Source organism: Salmo trutta, chromosome 7, assembly GCF_901001165.1.
Source record: "Salmo trutta chromosome 7, fSalTru1.1, whole genome shotgun sequence".
NCBI lineage: Eukaryota > Metazoa > Chordata > Actinopteri > Salmoniformes > Salmonidae > Salmo > Salmo trutta.
The window spans coordinates 11754341-11772933 of record NC_042963.1 but is presented as its reverse complement, the minus strand read 5'-3'; the positions used below and the strand labels follow the sequence as shown (position 1 = coordinate 11772933).

At 43.4% G+C, this 18593-nt stretch overlaps 1 protein-coding gene across 2 annotated transcripts in view; it reads right to left on the bottom strand.

Moving 5' to 3' along the window:
* The window catches only part of lrp5 (low density lipoprotein receptor-related protein 5), a 50900-nt gene that overhangs the window by 30158 nt on the left and 2149 nt on the right, over window positions 1–18593 (bottom strand). For both annotated transcript variants that reach the window (XM_029757981.1, XM_029757982.1), the window contains exons 2-8: window positions 14600–14794; window positions 14116–14332; window positions 8920–9117; window positions 4885–5081; window positions 3808–3939; window positions 946–1342; window positions 493–664 (exon numbers count right to left, since the gene is read on the bottom strand). In XM_029757981.1, coding sequence (XP_029613841.1) covers window positions 493–664; window positions 946–1342; window positions 3808–3939; window positions 4885–5081; window positions 8920–9117; window positions 14116–14332; window positions 14600–14794 — 1508 coding nt within the window. The remainder of the gene's footprint in view (window positions 1–492; window positions 665–945; window positions 1343–3807; window positions 3940–4884; window positions 5082–8919; window positions 9118–14115; window positions 14333–14599; window positions 14795–18593) is intronic.

The following is an 18593-nucleotide window of genomic DNA, read 5'->3' as shown; positions in this document are numbered from 1 at the left end:
CTAAAATATGCGCCGTGGTTTATTGATTCAACTCTACTGACATTACAAAAAATACATTCCATTGCATGAGCGACATCAGTTAACAATTTGAATGATCATTCTACATTACCATGGAAATGTGTCACAATGACATGCATTGTAATTCTTATTATTTATTTTTTTAAATGGTTATGGCGGTTATTTTATTTCCATGACTGGTCTTCATCCATAACATGGTTACATGGTAATTGTGCCAGCCATAGGTCAGATAAATTCTCAGGTTTGTGCTGCCTCTCCTCATCCAAGAATGTGCTCCCGAAGCACTTCTCAACAGCCACAGGCAACACAAACACACCAGACAACCTCAAATGAGGGGAACGAATGAATGAGAACACAAGTTCAGAGGGAGACGTCGACTCAACTACTTCCACAATCAACAGCAGCAAACCATGACGGGAATATTATAGTTTCTCCATAGACAACTATTTGGTGCTTAAGAAGCACCAAACTTACCTCAATTTTGTCCGTCTTGGCATCGCCCCAGTACAGCTTTCCTGCTTCATAGTCGATGGCTAAACCGTTTGGCCAACCCAGCGAGGTATTGAGCAGCACGAGACGCTCACTTCCATCCAGGTTAGCTCGCTCTATCTTGGGCTTCTCCCCCCAGTCTGTCCAGTACATGTAACTGTGGAGAGCGACAGGAACAATATTCAAACTCAACTAGAAACACAAGCATTTTGCTACACTCGCATTAACATCTGCTAACCATGTGTATGTGACTAATACAATTTGATTTGATTTATAATGTAACTTGAAGTGAAATCATTCAACAGGTGTTTTGTAGAATACATATGGAATGAAGGAGGAATACATCATTATTTTTGTTGTTGCTGAAATGACTTAACTTGATTGTTGTGATCAAGTAAGAAAAAAATAACTAAATCGTCTATAAACAGACACACATACCCATTGACAGGGTCCAGCACAATGGCCCTTGGTTCATCCAAGTTCTCTGAGATCAGAATACGCCGGGAGGTTCCGTTCAACCTGGTAACCTCAATACGGTCAGTGCCAGTATCCGTCCAGTACAGGTTCCGGGCCACCCAGTCCACCGCGATGCCATCTGGGTGGTTGATCTCCGTGGTGACCAGGGTCTGGGCCTCAGTGCCGTCGATACGGGAGCGGCGGATGGCTTTGACCTCGTCATCAGTCCAGTACACGTATCCATCCACGGGGTCGTAGTCAATGGCGATGGCATGGCGGATGTCATCCACCTGAAGGACGATGTCGGTGAAGTCTGGGAGGTCCAGAGAGATCCTCCGCAGGTCAGTCCTCCGGGCCAGCAGCAGAACCTGCTCTGCACCTGGGGGGGATAGAAGTGGACATTAGTGGGGAGAGAGCATGCCATTCAACTGGCATGTGAAATAACAGAGCTTATTGGAGACCTATCTGGAGGTCCTACAAAGCCATACCTGACAAACCTAAATGAATATGTTTTAGTAAAGACGAAGCCTTCAGAGGACAATTTATAGTCGTAACTTAATTCTTGTATTCTATTTGTTTACTCGGTTTTTAGTTGATGAAAATAGGCAATTTGTTCACTTTTTCCCAAACAAAAAGCGAGAACAGGCTTTAGATTAGATTGAAACAAATCCAAAAGACTAAATTATCCTTTTAAATATCAGCCTATCAAAAAAACAGTTGTGTATGAATGTTTTCCTGAGGGGACACCTAGCTGCCACTGAGCCTGGTTTAAATAGCAGCTGCATTTGCTCACTAGAGCCACACTCTGCGGAGGCAATTAGGTCCAACTTTTTCCTTGCCTAATCTCACGTTTTAGCCATGTACGCTCCAGTGCTCCCAAGACCAGCTGCAGACTACCGACGCCCAATCAGAAGAGGGCATCCATCCAGGGTGACACCAATCAGTAATGACAGTGACAAAACGGCTCTTCGTTTTTCATCAAGGAGAGAACGCCACGCCTTTGATTTAAATTCACTCCTCGGTCTGCTTCACATTTGACAAAGTGACAAGACTTCTCCTAAAACCACAACAAATGCCCTCAATTTAGCCACCCAAGCTAAACAAATGAGGAGCGTGGACACCAGCTCTTTTTAATCTTCACACAGCCAGCCCCCGTCCTGCTGCTTTCCCCCTAATCGGAGCTGATACAATGGGGTATTGTTTTACATTCTGTTTAGTTGTCAACACTGCTGGAGGTTGGCTTAATCCTATAGTCACTCTGAATACATCCATGTTCTATCAGGCCTGGATAACTAAACCCCCCCCTCCCCTCCCCTCCATACACTATGGTTTTACTTACTACTCTGGAATGAGGGCTAGAAGAATACAACTCATTGTTCCCTGGCCTGGGAATACACCGCCTCAATTTCAAATAGAGGATCTGCTGCATCCCTGGCCTGGGAGAGGAGTCTTTTTGAGGCAAAGAACAGGACTGGTGCACAGAGACAATAGTGTTTTCTGTCCACCAGAGAGAGGGATGAGAACCAGGACGGCCAAGACTGAACTCGGATTTCAGAATCAGCACTGACCTTGGCGTCGAACTGTTTCATTCTAACAAGGAGGTATCCCCGGTCAAAACAGCCTCCAGCTACTAAACAATCAAAGGGCTGTCACTCCTCAAACAAGGGTTGATCCCAAGAAATCCCCAGAAGTTTTTTTCTTCCCCTCTAGACAAGTATTTGTCACCTTTATGAGGGTTATGGGTGGGGTGGGTCTCTCCTTAGTCATGGGCAGGCGGGGAGAAATATCAGGCCCTCCAGAGAGAAACCAGAAGGAATGTAAACACCCTGGGGCAAGTCAAACAAACAGGTTTCATTTTGCAGGATGGGCCCGGGCTGTGTCCACTAAACACACAAACGGAGCAGTGACCTGATTAGGCCTGGCTTCCTACGTAATTGCTCTCTCTGCCCAGAAGTAAGGCGAGGAGATTGGAGTGGCAAGGCAAGGGAAATGACCGCAGCAGCAACACAACAACGCATAAACAGGGGAGGTCCAACCTTCCTGAATTTCAGTCAGTCACATCTGTGGCCTTCGGTAAACTCTGGAAAGTAGGGAGTGGGGAGAGGAGGGGGTGGAGTAGTAGGCTTCTAGGCTAAATGTAGCTGTCTGTATGTGGGGGCAATAGAAATTAAGAGCAAACGGCAGGGTAAATTGTGCATTGAAAAGCTTGCAGTGTGTAGCAGCCATCTGTCAGAGATTAGGCCCTTTTAATGGCTCTCTGGCTAGGCATTTTGATGTTTTGGTCGAGGAACAGGATGCCAATACACCCAATAAAAAGATCTTAATTGAATAATAGTATTAAAAAAAAAAGGAAAATCTAACGTTTTAACTGAATTTGATGCTTAATTACTGTGCACGTCGTTATGAAATGAAAAATAGAGCTTGGCATATTTCCTAATCTGTTTAAAGAAATTGGGACAATATGACTTTTGGTTTGTGTCATTAAGGGCAGCTCTTGCAGTTGAATAGGCCTAACTCAAGAGAGTCCATAAATAAAATGACCTCAGGAATGTCAAAAATGTCCTGTACACCAGATAGGAATGTCTAACGTGAAACCGCGACACATGTACAGTAGCATTAGGACAGGGTGTTATCACTGAGGGGGCATTGTGTGGGCTTGATTCTCAAATGGCACCCTATTCCCTCTAAAGTGCCCTACTTTTGACCAGAGCCCAAAAGCAGTGCACTGTATAGGGAATAGGGTGCCATGAGATACACCCATTGTGTAGTCTTTTCAAAAAGGGGGCTCTTTACTGAGAAATCCATACCAGCTAAGGGTAGTGGCCACAGCGGCAAGTCTCTTACCTGGGCGGCAGGTCTTCCCATCCTCCTTGAGCTTGACTCCAGTGGGGCAGGCACAGCTGTAGAAAGGCTGCATGGGGGACAGCAGGCACAGGTGGGAGCAGCCTCCGTTGCCCACACTGCAGGGAGTTTGGACTGAGGGAGCAAAGAGCAATGTCAGTAGAGATAACACTGAAAGTCATTGAAACTGTCCCTAAAACTGAAAGCCACACTGCCAGCGTCTTCTATTCACATGCACTGGTGTCTTCGAGAGAACCATTCTGACAACATAACAATTGATGAAAAACTTGAAGACGTTAAAAAAAAAAATTATATATATATTTTTTTAAACATTTTTCAAACTAAACCAACTGTGATATTTTTACTCCACAATAAAAAGGTTGCTGCTCGGACAAAAGCTGTGCCACAAAGTTTGATGTCCTGTGGCGTGATTTTCCCTGTCTACTGGGTCACGCTCTGCCAATCTCAGCAGGGCACTACAGAGCTACAAAGCCCAGTGGCTGGCACAGTGGCCCAGCAAACACCAACCCTCCCCTTTCTCACAGCACTAAAGGAGGATTACAACCAGGCCACAGTCAAAGGCCAAATTGCTCAAACTCCTCTCAAACAAAGTCTAAGCCAAGTCATTTTTGGATTGAATTTATGGCAGCTTGATATACAGGTTAGGGGATTTATTGGTGAATGTTTATCTAAATGGCCTACCTCCTAAATATCAATGTCGTCCTCTCTAAAGTTTCTTATCTAAGCCTCCTACCTTTACATCTTTCTCTATATCACCTGCCCTCCCCAAAGTCCTTGAGACGCATCCAGCCATAATGGTGGCATTCGTCATCATTCACTCCCCAAACACAGGCGTGCCAATGTTTACACACTGCCAAAGTCATCCGTTTTTCACTACCTCCCAACACACACAACCATAGACACACAGATGGGAATCATAACGCACTAAAAATATCCTTCCAAAACAAAGACAATCTTATGTTGTGCTCTCTAACATTCATTATGAGTACCATGGGGCTATTCAAGTAACAAGTTGCAGGCTGTTACACTTGCAGACTAAACTGAAGAGGCACCACTTACTGTCTGGCTGTCTATCTGGACCCAGCACTTGGATGTCCATGGGGGAGTAGATTCCACTGAGGATCTCCCTCCTCTTGTCTCCTGTGTGTTTGTTGCAGGCGTGGATGGAGCGGGTCTGCCAGTCTGTCCAGTACAGAGTCTCCTCTGACAGGGTGAGGGCAAACGGGTGGGTGAGGGTGCCCTCCACCACAGTCTCCCTGTGAATTCAAAACATCATTTATGGCTCAGCATACCTTTTTCACCATCAGTACCAATCCATGCTTAGACGGTATATTTGTAAGAGTAAAACTGGAAAGCAATGAAGAGGAGTATCAGTAGAGATGTTGAGTTGTGCGTCTCAGCCATTCTACAAGTGAGAATGTCATGACACCAAACAGCAGTAAAAACAAAAACTAGGGCCTTCGCGATACCAGCAATATTTCTTCCATGGCAAAAATGAACACGAAGCAGAAACCTGCTGTATGTAAAATAGTGTGCTATAGCTTGGAAAATAAATCATTGTGACACTGGATGACAACAATGTTTGTTTCCAATATTAGAGCCGTTTTGTTAAAGAAGTTCAACCTTCTGTGTTTTGTTTCCTTGTTACGATACTAACGAGTATTGCGAAACAGGTATCATCCTGGCCATAGCAAAAACCCAGACTGTCTGAGTAGCAATAAATTCATACCAAAAATAACAAGTGGCAGTGGAAATGAGTTAACAAGCTAGAGCCCCCTGGTTGGGATTTCAGTCAGACCCTAAAGAGGATGCGTTGGAACATGTAGCGACGTCATGGAACCCTAGTTCAGGAGCCCCTCCAAGCCCTTTCCAAGGGAAAATTTAACAAATCAGCCTGTCAAACTTTAATGCAGCATCTGGTAAACTATTTAACAGGGGAACGGTTGCTCCGGCCCTGTACTAACGGTACAGCTGTCCTGATTCAGTGGGGAAGTAAGTCAGAGCAGTAGTCTATCAAAGCCAGACCAGAGCAGCACAGAGCGCAGCCTTATCCAGTATTGCTCCCCTTCGCGCCGCCAGACACACAGTCAAGGCCAACAGCCAGTCAGCCCTGTGAGGACATAAATAAAATGCAGGATCAAAGCATGGCATGCCGTTGCACAAGTGTTAAGAATCCTGATACAGAAAGCAGAATTCTGTTGAGGCCCTCATCAATCACCAGACTGTGGAGGGTTGGTTGGTAAAGGGATCCCTTTTCAGAGGGGTAGGGTCGAGGAGGGCGACAGCATGTTTTCTCCAAAACTTTAATAGCGTGTGAAGAATGAGGGGTTGTGAGAGAGAACAATTATAATTACACCAGATTTCACAGCTATTTCGCATTCGACGTACTTGGAAGTGTGCATGTTTGAAGAAGCCGTTGAAAACATACTACAAACTGCTCCATTAATCAGACATGTCAAGAATGTGTTGCACATGAAAGGCAAAAACGTCTCGCTTTAAGAGGTAAACGCTAACAGAAACTTCGTCTGGGGTGAAGTTTACTTTCCTCTGTAAGAGTGCTTACGATAATTCTCAGTACCATTACTGGAGGCATGCAATTAGATTACAGATGGCAAGAAACAGTTCCACCATGGTGCATCTTACCCTTAAGTTATAAATCACAACTTCATTTCAAATTGACATAACACACTGGCCAATCTGGTCCCGAGGGAGTTAAACAAAACGAGGGTACTGCAACTGCATTGATCTTGAACTCTATACCCTGAAGAAAGCAGTCTTGTCTGAACGAGAGAAGGGCTCTCTTTAGGGCTGGGCAATGTGGCCAAAATGTTATCACAATATTTTTCACATTTGACCATATTTTGAGTTCTTGAATAATAAAAAATACCAAATATGCTTTGATTAGTTCATGACCCTAGGGTGGCAACGCATAAATTATACATGATTTTTTTTAAAATGGGGCTTTCGCCATTCTAATTGTTTTAGTGTTCAATGCAAAAAATATATATATAAATTATAATGCATTTATCATTTTCTGCATTTCCACACTGTGCCACATGGGGCTGCATGATATGGGCAAAACATACGTAGGCTTAGTTAATTGGTGAACTGTTGGAACCTTGGAAATATAATGATTATTAGCGCTGAGCAATTAACCAACATGTCATTTTTTGTTATTAAAACACCTAATTGACCAAAGTTGGTTCAGTGACATGAATTACATAATTTTTTTTATTTTTGGTGAGCCCAAGGCTCCGTCTCTCTAGAATTAAATCAAATCATTCACGAGAGAAATCATGTCAAGAACTGTGTTGGACGCTGGGCTGAACAGAGTTGTAGTTTTCGTCGAGCGAATAGTCAACCTAGTTAAGAGCAAGAACAATGACCATAATCTATTGTGCCCGTTTTTTTCCTGTCTCAGACAGAGATGGATACACTTTTACTCCTGCCATGTTAGCACACAGACCGCATGAGAGGAACGTGCACAACGAGAAGGATAGAGACAGTTCGTGAAAGTATGCCTTATCTTTTTTTGAAGAACTAGTCAAATGATTTAGCTCTGCAGCATGCGTAGTCAGGCAAGCCTAGCTAAATAGGATGACTAAAGACAATACAGTATGGGGAGCAGAGAACGTTGTCTGGCTGGCAGACTGCTACTGCCTGAGCAGAGATGACAGTTTTTAATTGATGACTTCAAGAAATGAAAAATAAAGTAATATCCACAACGGAAATATTTTATTTCATAGTAATTTGCCATTTTTCTATTGATGTCTACCCAATGCGGACCTGAGAAAATTGAATAATTTCAATGTTCTGGCAATTGAATGTTAACTTTTTTGGCATTGGAATTCCATTAAAAAGTTCAAAAATCATTTGAACGCCATTATTTCACAATTAAACCAAAAACCGTGATGATTTAAAAAAAAAAAATCGAACAGACCTCAATAAGCACTAATCGCTCAGCGCTAATGATTATTCCAATTCTATAGTTGGAATATAGTGGGCAGCACCTTGAATACATTGTTGTTTTACATGACAACAAAAGAATAATCCCAGAGAGGAATTATTCACAGATTAGGTGCCAAAGTGTTGGTCAGTGTTTCCAGGTGACCCTAATTAGATGTTCAATTACCTCATATAGCTAGCTAACATATTCATGCTTCGCCTATTCCGCTTTGATTTAGAAGATACCGTTGCACAAACATGATCATCTAGGCCTATACCAGCACTGGTAACATGCTGTATTAAACAGACACGTTCGCGCTGACTCTTAAGATATTTAGCAAGCTAGCTATCCAGCTATATTAGCAGCTTACAATATTTATTTCAGACACAAGTTGCTAAGACAAACCAGCAGATAGTAGTTTGCAGACAACAAACTAATAGTGTAATTAGAGAACTCTTGTGGAAAGCACCATGTCACCAACATCTTGTTGCATCTATCTGACCATGCAGACCGCAGTGCCGAGTTAACAGCAAGAAAGTGCGCCGACTGTGGTCGAGTAGCTGCTCTCTCCTTGAGTGACAGGGGGCAGGGCTTGGTGTGGGAAGCAGCATGCAGCAGGAGGGAGAGAAAGACTCAAATAGAAAACGGAGTCAACTATAAAAATGGATATTACACGTGCTGGAGTTGCGCATCACATTTAACAAATCAAACATTGAAATACGGTTATAAAATGTTAAGTAAAAACCCAAACCGGTCCGTGCATCAATACCGGTATATAGTAAAACACGGTATACCGCCCAGCCCTACCTCTCTTCATGAACACTGCCATTAAATCCAAGTTACACAAAGGAAAGTCAGCCCATGCCCTGAGGGCCCCAATCACAACTATAATGCCAAGTCAGATAGGGTTTCAACAGTATGGCAGAGGTAATCTCCAGTTTAGAGAACCACAGAGGGAGGGGGTCACAACTGGGCCTACATGCAGAGCCAATGTTTGGATTGGGACCTCCAGAGTCAAATGTGTTTGGATTGGAGGTTTCAGCCGTCTCATCGTCTGAAATTAAGTTGAGTCCAGTGCTACGATTCAGTCAGATCCCTGGCTGCTTTTTCACAAAGGGTGTACAAACTAATAATGAGAACAGACTGACCGTGAGGAGCCATCCAAATTAGCTCTGTGGATGAAGCTCAGCTTGGCGTCGGCCCAGTACAGTTTCTGTTCGTCCAGGTCAATGGTGAGACCGTTCGGCCAATAGATGTCCACCTCCACGATGATCTTCCTGTTGCTGCCGTCCATCCCCGCCCTCTCGATGCGAGGCTCCTCCCCCCAGTCTGTCCAGTACATATAGCTGAGGAGGAAAATAAGAGTCAATAAGTAAAACAGCACCCGAACACACCAATGGTCCTACCAAATGAAAGGTTTCCATTTTCCCCGGCAGAGTACAAAACAAAGCAGGCAGCAAAACTTTGTACAGCACCACTGATAAGACCCACTCTCAGAAGGCTTGAAACATTTTCTACTTAAATTGTCAAACCACGCACAAGCTTATGTGACAAACGGAATTATTTTAACGTTTAAAAATATATTATTTTTATCTGTTTTCCATTCACAAAATACCATGTGAATTAACAATACAGATGGTCTACATGAGTGTTCCTCCAACACTGGTCCTCGAGTACTCAACAGTACACAGTTTTGTTGTAGCCCTTGACAAACACCTCATTGAGGGCTTGATGATTAGTTGAATCAGGTGTGCTTGTCCAGGGTTTCAATAAAGATGTGTCCTCAAGCACCCCCAACAGTACACTGGTACTCTTGATTTCCACAAGAGAATAGTGCGTGTAGCTTGTTCCTGTTGTCGTGAAAGTCATCAAACCGGCACTAGGCTACAGTCAGAGCTAGAGCCTCCGTGTGGCAAGTTATTATATATCTAGGCAATCAATGGAAGATGGAATTAAAATTATAGAACTACAAGTTAATTGAGAAAGACAGGCTGCAACACCAAGAGCCAACAAGCAGGCTGCTACTTCATCTGAATGGAGTTATTTACTTTAGGATTCGGATGGGGAGAAAGCACAGTTCAAGTTATGTAGTCTCAATTAGCCTAGCTAACATTAACTAGCTTCTCTCGGTTTGATAAAGTCAAGACAGGTACTATGCAATGAGAACTAGCAATATGTCGACTTGGTTGTCATCTCTGCTCCCCTCGTCACTTTAGAGCCGCTCGATCTAAAGAAGAAAAAAAAAATGCAATTTTTTTTCTCCTAAAACTACAGCATTGTTGTGTTAGGTATTTGTAAAAAAAATAAAAAAATAAAAAGCTTTATTATGATTGGGACCTGTTAGTGGTAGATGGTGATAAATGCACTGATTTAAATGTCGAAAAAAATAAATATAATAATAATAATAATAATAATAATAATAATAATAATATTTGAGTTAGGGATTTTTCTTAACGTTTAGGATCCCAATTTCGTTTAAAACGTTTTCACCCCTAACACGAACACACACGTTCTCACGACCCCTGATAACGCCTGATAGAAATCTTAAAACTTGGCAGATCTCCAAGTTGTAGTCTGTATGTTGTGCCCAGAATACCTGCAGTGGCTCCAATGTGCACTGCATTGAATGGAGGCTACATTAGGCATGTTACATTTCTATTCATAGACAGCTGAGGTGGTGGATGGACAGGGAAGCCCACCAGCAAATAGAAATGATCCTACGTACACTACATGGCCAAAAGTATATGGACACCTGCTCGTTGAATAGCTCATTACAAAATCATGGGCATTAATATGGAGTTGGTCCCCCCTTTTGCTGCTATAACAGCCTCCACTCTTCTGGGAAGGCTTTCCACTAGATGTTGGAACATTGCTGCGGGGACTTGCTTCTATTCAGCCACAAGGGTATTAGTGAGGTCGGGCACTGATGTTGGGCGATTAGGCCTGGCGCGCAGTCGGTGTTTTAATTCATCCCAAAGGTGTTCGATGGGGTTGAGGTCAGGGGTCTGTGCAGGCCAGTTAAGTTCTTCCACACCGATCTCGACAAACCATTTCTGTATGGACCTCGCTTGGTGCACGGGGGCATTGTCATGCTAAAACAGTAAAGGGCCTTCCCCAAACTTGGAAGCACAGAATTGTTGAGAATGTAACTGTATGCTGTAGCATTAAGATTTCACTTCACTGGAACTAAGGGGCATAGCCCAAACCGTGAAAAACAGCCCCAGGCCATTATTCCTCCTCCACCAAACGTTACAGTTGGCACTTTGCATTTGGGCAGGTAGCGTTCTCCTGGAATCCACCAACCCAGACTCATCTGTCAGACTGCCAGATGGTTAAGCCTGATTCATCACTCCAGGAGGACACGTTTCCACTGCTCCAGAGTCCAATGGCGGTGAGCTTTAAATCCCTCCAGCCAACGTGAATGGTGATCTTAGGCTTCTGGCGGCTGCTCGACCATGGAAACCCATTTCATAAAGCTGCCGACGAACAGCTCGTGCTGACGTTGCTTCCAGAGGCAGTTTGGAACTCGGTAGTGAGTGTTGCAACAGAGGACAGATGATTTTTACATGCGTCAGCACTCTACAGCCCCTTTCTGTGAGCTTGTGTGGCCTACCACTTTGCGGCTGAGCCATTGTTGTACCTAGACGTTTCCACTTTACAATAACAGCACTTACAGTTGACTGGGGCAGAAATTACCAACTGACTTGTTGGAAAGGTGGCATCCTATGACGCTGCCACGTTGAAAGTAAGTGAGCTCTTCAGAAAGGCCATTCTGCCGCCTATAGAGTTTGCATGGCTGTGTGCACAATTTTATACAACTGTCACTAACGGGTGTGACTGAAATAGCCGAATCCACAAATTTGATGGACAGAATCAAAATGGTGTTAGAACTGAAAAACTGTTGTAAAATAACCCGGCACAAACATGCAGAATTTTATGAACAATGTATGAGCTGCCTCCAGGTTTCCTTCCCAGTTGTCCTGGTCTATGGCTTACGCTGTTTTTCCATTTAACAGACTGGCTCGAGAAAGTACTGGGTGTGGTAGACTGTCTTACTACTACTCATAGGCTACTCACAACAAACAGAAGACACACCCGTTTCAATAAGGTACACACTCAGAGGTCAGTTCTGGGTCACTAACATTGTTGTTCCAGTGTTGTACAAGGTCAGCTAGAAAGCAGATACACTGAATATACAAAACATTAACAACCGCTGTTTCCATGACAGACTGACCAGGTGAAAGAAGGATTTTTAAGCCTCGAGACATGGATTGTGTATGTGTGCCACTCAGAAGATAAAATGGGCTAGACAGAATATTTAAGTGCCTTTGAACTGGGTATGATAGTATGTGTGTGCCAGGCGCACTGGTTTGTGTCAAACTGCAACACTGCTGGCTTTTTCCACACTCAACAGTTTACTGTGTGTGAATCAAGAATGGTCCACCAAAGGTCCAGGAATGGGAGGGTCATAATGTTTGGTATACTTCTGTAACATTAGGGATAGCTCCATGTTCCCAGAGCCCCCCGACACGCATTAGTCAGGATGATGATGTGAATTCCTTAACGCTGGACCCTGTGAGAGCAGAGCACCTTGTGGGTTTCAGTTGCATTCGAAACACATTCAAAAATGGATATACTGTACGAGTAGCTAACTCTCAGACATCACGTTCCAACAAGAGCCAATAAAAGCAAAGATCTTTTTTAAATTCCATGTCTTTTGATAGGAAGTCTGACATGTAGATTTGTGCCAGAATGGATGGCCTACGTGTCAGGGACCCAGTAGCTGATTAGAATGTAACACTGCACCAACTGACACGGTGAACAGCCAGAAAACAGTTTTGCATTCCTTTGTCCAGCCGGGTAGAAAATACAATTAAGGCGTCAGGAAACGGGACTTTGGAGAAGCCCGATTATTCATTCATTTAGCATGTGGTACGACAGCAAGCATGTCACCCACCATCGGAAACTATTAAACCTAATGCCAGCAGGGAGACCAAGCATGAACATCACCCCCCCCCCCCCCCCCCCCCCAGAGACCTAACATATTAGCTTGCCAATGGCACCAAACTCAGCTAGCACATTTTTCACAATTAAGAGCTTCCCTGCTCCTATACCTCCATTAGAATTCAGTTATTGGTTGAACAAAGAGCATGAAGAACAACATCTGTGCTGTCTAGGAATTAAACTCTTAGCTTCATGAGGGCAAAGCAAGGACAGAAGGGAAAGGCAACACTCATGTCAACTCACATTTGAGAGACATTCAAGACAGACCATTATGCATAAATGGTTATCAGTGATACGCATAATTGATAGTATTTGTGAAATAAAAAAGTTGAATCTAGAGTTGCTTCTAAACTAATAACGTAATGAAATGAGTATCAACATGGCACATAAATGGCACCTCTAAATAATTCTCTCACATTAGGTGATGTGGTTGAGGACGGCCATCCACCTGGCCACCACCTCAGCTCATCAGTGAGTCTAAACGTTGTGCAAATCAAAATATATGTTATCTTAAACACACCAGCGCTAGCTGTACTAGGCTAGAACTGGATCCTGGACTGTGGCCTACCAAGGACTGAGCACCTTCCCTCTCTCCCGGGCCCCACTACTCCACCCCAAAAAAACACTGCTGAAGGCGGCAGGAGCTGTACTCAAAAGGAGAGATCTCAAAACGGAAGACTTCAAGAACATAAAAATGGCTAATGTATTGTGTTTTTGTGCTTCTTCGAGATGAACAAATGTCTTTCAGAGAAAGAATTCAACAAATGAATAACTCAAATCTTACTTGGTTTATCAGACAGTATTTCAGTGATATATTTCTTTGAACTGTATGAACCCAACTTTGTACAGAGAGTTAAACTCTTGACACCATAATCTGTTTAAGTTTTTATGCTAAAGAGTTCCAAAAAAAATGGTTCTTGGGGTTTAAAGTCCAAATGTTAATAAACCATATACATTCAAAAATAGCACTCAATTGCACTAAATCCATCAACTAAAAAGGTATTCCTGCATTAATTTCCACTGACTGAGGTGGAATTTCACTGACTCAACAATGCTAACAACGGATACACAACCTTAGTCCCTGACATAGAATTAGAAACAGTGCCCTATGAGAGAAAAGGGGTCAACTCCAGAGGATCTACGCAACACAACAACAGGAAACAGACCCAACTGGAAAGCAGGTTTTCCACCCTCTCTCTTCAACCAACGGATGCATGTATGAACCAGAAATACACATGGAGGGAAGGGGAGGCTAGTGCGGATACATGACCCAGGAACCCACCCTGAACCATGTCCCAGTCAGGGGAGAGAAAGAGGTCAGGCCAGAGACAGAGACTCACCGGTGGGCTGGGTTCAGGGCGATGGCCCGGGGCTGGTCCAGGTCTAACCAGAAGAGCACTTTCCGAGAGGTGCCATCCAGGTTGGCTACTTCAATGCGGTTGGTCTCCGAGTCGGTCCAGTATAGTTTACGGCCCAACCAATCGCAAGCCAGTCCGTCAGGGGAGTCGAGGCCCGACACGACAACAGTCTGCCCTGTCCCCATGGCCTCTTTCAGAGCTGGAAACAAAATGCCAACATTTCAGTGGGAACACTTAGGTATACACTTATCAACATCCCTCCATTAATAGTGACATTCTTGTGCGATTAGCTAGATTTAGCTTAGGTTGAACCTTTTTCCCCCAGTTTATCTATGCTTTGCAGAATATATTAATGTTTAATTATATTTGTAACCAACTTAAAAAAACAACACATATTTAACACACTTACAAATGGAAGCCAACACAACATAAGTCCCTAACTGGCATGCGGCGCTTTAATGCTTACAGTGGGTGGACTGATTGTAGTAGGTTTGCTTGATGGCCTCCTCGCTGACATCGGTCCAGAAGATGAGTCCTTCAGAGTAGAGGAAGTCCACAGCAGCAGCATCCTCCAGATCACTGACCACCACCGCCGACTCCGGCCTCCCCACCTCCACCAGCCTCACATCCCGCCGGTTGGCAAACAGCAGCAAGGGAGATCCTGAGGAAAATGAAAAGAAATACATTTAAAAAGTTTTTCAAAAAGAGAAAAAAAAAGGTACACAGCCATTACACCCTCTCTGATTTAGGTTGAAATGTGACTAAGAGAAGCCCATGACCTTTCATGTTAGTTACTTTTAGAATGTATTATATATTCTGCAAGGAGAGTGAAAGCCAATAGCAAAAGCTGGATTGCATAATGTGCCACCCAGTAAACAAGTGGTGACTCAGTGACTGCTGATTGGGATGGGGGCATTGGATGCATACACACAGACTGATGTCATCACTGGCAGAAAGCACTGACAATGCTTGCGGAGAGGAGAGAGGTAGCCTAGTGGTTAGAGCGTTGGGCCAGTAACCGATCAAATCCCCGCGCTGACAAGGTAAAAATGTGTTGTTCTGCCCCTGAACAAGGCAGTTAACCCACTGTTCCCCGGTAGGCCGTCACTATAAATAAGAATTTGTTCTTAACTGAATTGCCTAGTTAAAAAGGTTAAATAAAAAAATAAAGATGGCTCCGTCAACAATGTTTTACGTAAAAAGTTGTCAAAACATGTTCCAACTTTCTCTGGGGTATAATCACTTGTTTAACCTTCAGTCCAAACCTGTAGGCCTAACCTACTAATCATAGACCATGTTGGAGCTGTTGTGAAGCTGCCATGGACATCAGACTGCTGCTTGTTGCTGCTAAGGAGAACTTCCTCCCCCTGAACAGGATTAAAACCCAGACTAACCACAATTTACTGCCTGTCTACACATCCTCAGAACACGACTCCTCATTATTGACTACAAAAGGGCTGTGAGGCAAATGAACTTTAAATGTGATGGGAGACCTCATACTCCAGTTTCTACCCCGTCCTCCCCATATCTAGGCCTATATGTCCAACACAACCTTTCTTAGACCATGATTTTATTGTGGAATTAAATCTGGATTCCACAAACACATACCACATGTCTTCGTAGTGTGGTGCACATGTTAGACAGTGAGAAAGACAGAAGATGGCTATCACACAGGTACTAGTGGAGAAAAAGAGGGAGAAGAAGCTTTAGATTTAAAGCCACAAATCACAGCCTAATTCTCCCATAAGGCCACTTGCGTCTCCCTCTTTCTTTTCTTCCCTGAATCACAAGGTTCATAGGTCAATACTGAAAGAGGAGAGTTGTGACCTGGAGAGGAACATAAGAACACCATCACTGCCTAAAGGTACGGAGAACTCGGCTACAGAAATGCCACAATCAGAGAAAGTCTCTAGAAACTAGGCCTAGTCAACATGTGGCATACAACAAGTAGACTACATAGTTATTATGAGATGTCAAGGATGTAGCTTGGAAGTAAGTGGCCGTGTGTATTGGACATTGGAGTGTTGAAAACAAATACGCCTCATTGGTAATCCAAAGGCATTCCTAAAAAGATAGCAGAATGTGGAGGCCCAGAGAGAGAGCGAGAGACCACCAAAAGCCATCAGGGAGGATTCTTGACACCTCAGCCCCCAGTGGATACATAACAGTGGGGATTACAAAACTCAACAGCTGCACTTTTTATGAGATCTGAGCACAGGCCTGTCCACTCCACATGCTGCAAAGCAGTCGCTCTAGGTCTCTGCCCCAAATGCACAATCCCAAGAGGCAGGGCCAGGAGCCAGTCTACCAAACAAACAATGCCAGCTCTTTCCTAAACATCCATGACTGGCTTCCAGGCACGATCCTTCACTGACAAGAATGCGGTTCCTTATTTGCCTATCATCATGGTCAAGTGGTTCCAACAGTTGGACTATCAAGCCAGCTAATACAGACATAGAAACTAACAGCCTATAGGCCACATTTTCATTTGGGGCTGTAGCTATAAGGATATAGTTTAACAACCCTGCAAAACATCTTGCTGGTGAGGCAATCAGCATATCTATACACTGGAAGGTTAGTTTATATCAAAATGGCTGACCCTAAACAAAAACACTAGAGTGCTAGTCCCTGTTCAGGTCCATCTTCAAAGCTTATGTTTCTGTCCCCTCTCGACCGTATTTCATTTTCTTTCTCAGCAACACTCAATGAAGAAGAACTTTCCATCTGTATAAAACAGCAGGAGGAACCTGGAAACTTCCTTGAAAAAGCACAATGAAAGCTCTGGCACTCAGGAGAAATGCACTCTCCAAAGACGGGCCCACCGTGAAGAGAGAAATATAGGGTTCAGAAACTTCAGGCATTTCCTTAGTTTTGATATAAATGCACTATGCCTCACATGAATTTTGCACTTAAAGCTTAAAAAAAAGAAGATGCCTCAAATAGAGAGAGGAAAGTACAGCCTATCAAATAGGCTACTACCTGAATAAGAAATTCAATTCTGCTCAGGGGCACACAGCTTGGGATAAGATGCATACCAGAGTCTGCTCTGTTTTACTTTTGCACGAGGGTCCTAAAAGCCTTACTAATAAATAGGTTTAGGTTAACTAAGTCAATAGCTGCCCTGACATTTTTCTCTGCCAGTTCAAATGACTTATCAACATTGCATCATACCAGCTTTTCCAGTCAGTCATTTAAAAGGGGGTGAGTTAGGAACACCTGGATCCAGCGGACTTGGAGTTTGTGGAAGAGGGAGCACAAAGGAACAGCTGAGGAGTCTGAGCTTGTCACCAGGATTAACTGGCCCTCCACTGGGAGGAGAGACAGGGGGTGAAGGGAAGGGGGTGTCTACTCTACGAGCTTCAGAAGTGTCCTGAAAAGGAAGGAAGGCAGAAAGCCTCCATTGCTCTAGCACTGTGCTCAGCTTGAGAAGTGATTCCCTCCCACTTATTTTCTTGTTCTGGTTGGGAGGAAGAACAGCTCCCTGGCTCCAAAGCCTTATCAGAGTGCTGTGCTGTGTGTGGTGTCTGAGGTTGTGAGGAAGAGTAGGTGTTAAGGAAAAGGGAGTGGGGGACCCATGGGGAATCTAGACTGCCTGTTACAGTGTACAGACTTCAGCTAAACGTCCTCTCTACATCCCCAGCTGAAATGAAACAAATAACCTACTCATATTTCAAAAACTGATGTGTGAAAAAGATTAAATCTATAGACTACATTCTTCACCCATGGAATGGAATAACACTCACGCCTCAAGTCGTGCAGATCTTCCCATACACCGCAAGGCTTTATTTTCACAGCAGAACAATTAGCCAAAACTCAGATCTATTGGATAAATAGATCTGAAGGGATTGATTTACGATATGCAGTCACAAGAAAGCAACAGTTACTGAACATGGTCAAACTTATTTTTTACATTTTAAACACTGAAGTGACTAAAGGGCTGAATCTTACCTAGGATGTGTAATGCGAGCGTAATTGAAATGAATACAATCATACATAAAATAATGAGTTTATTTTTGATTGATACTAGTCAGAGGGTAATATAGGATTACAGTGCCTTCAGAAAGTATTCACACCTCTTAGATGCAATTGTGAAATGGATTTAAATTGTCTTCATCAACACAAAATACTATAATGTCAAAGTAGAAGACTCAGGAACATTCACGTTGAAAAGCAGACCAGGTTTTCCTCTAGGATTTTGCCTGTGCTTAGCTCCATTCAGTCTCTTCTTATACAAATAAAAAACTCCCTAGTCCTTGCCGATGACGAGCATATCCATAACATGATGCAGCCAACCCCATGCTTGAAAATATGAAGAGCTGTACTCAATGTGTTGGATTTGCCCCAAACATAATGCTTTGCATTCAGGACAGAAAGTTAATTTCTTTGACACATTTTTTGCAGTATTACTTTAGTGCCTTACTTCAAAACAGGATGTATGTTTTGGAATATTTTTTATTCTG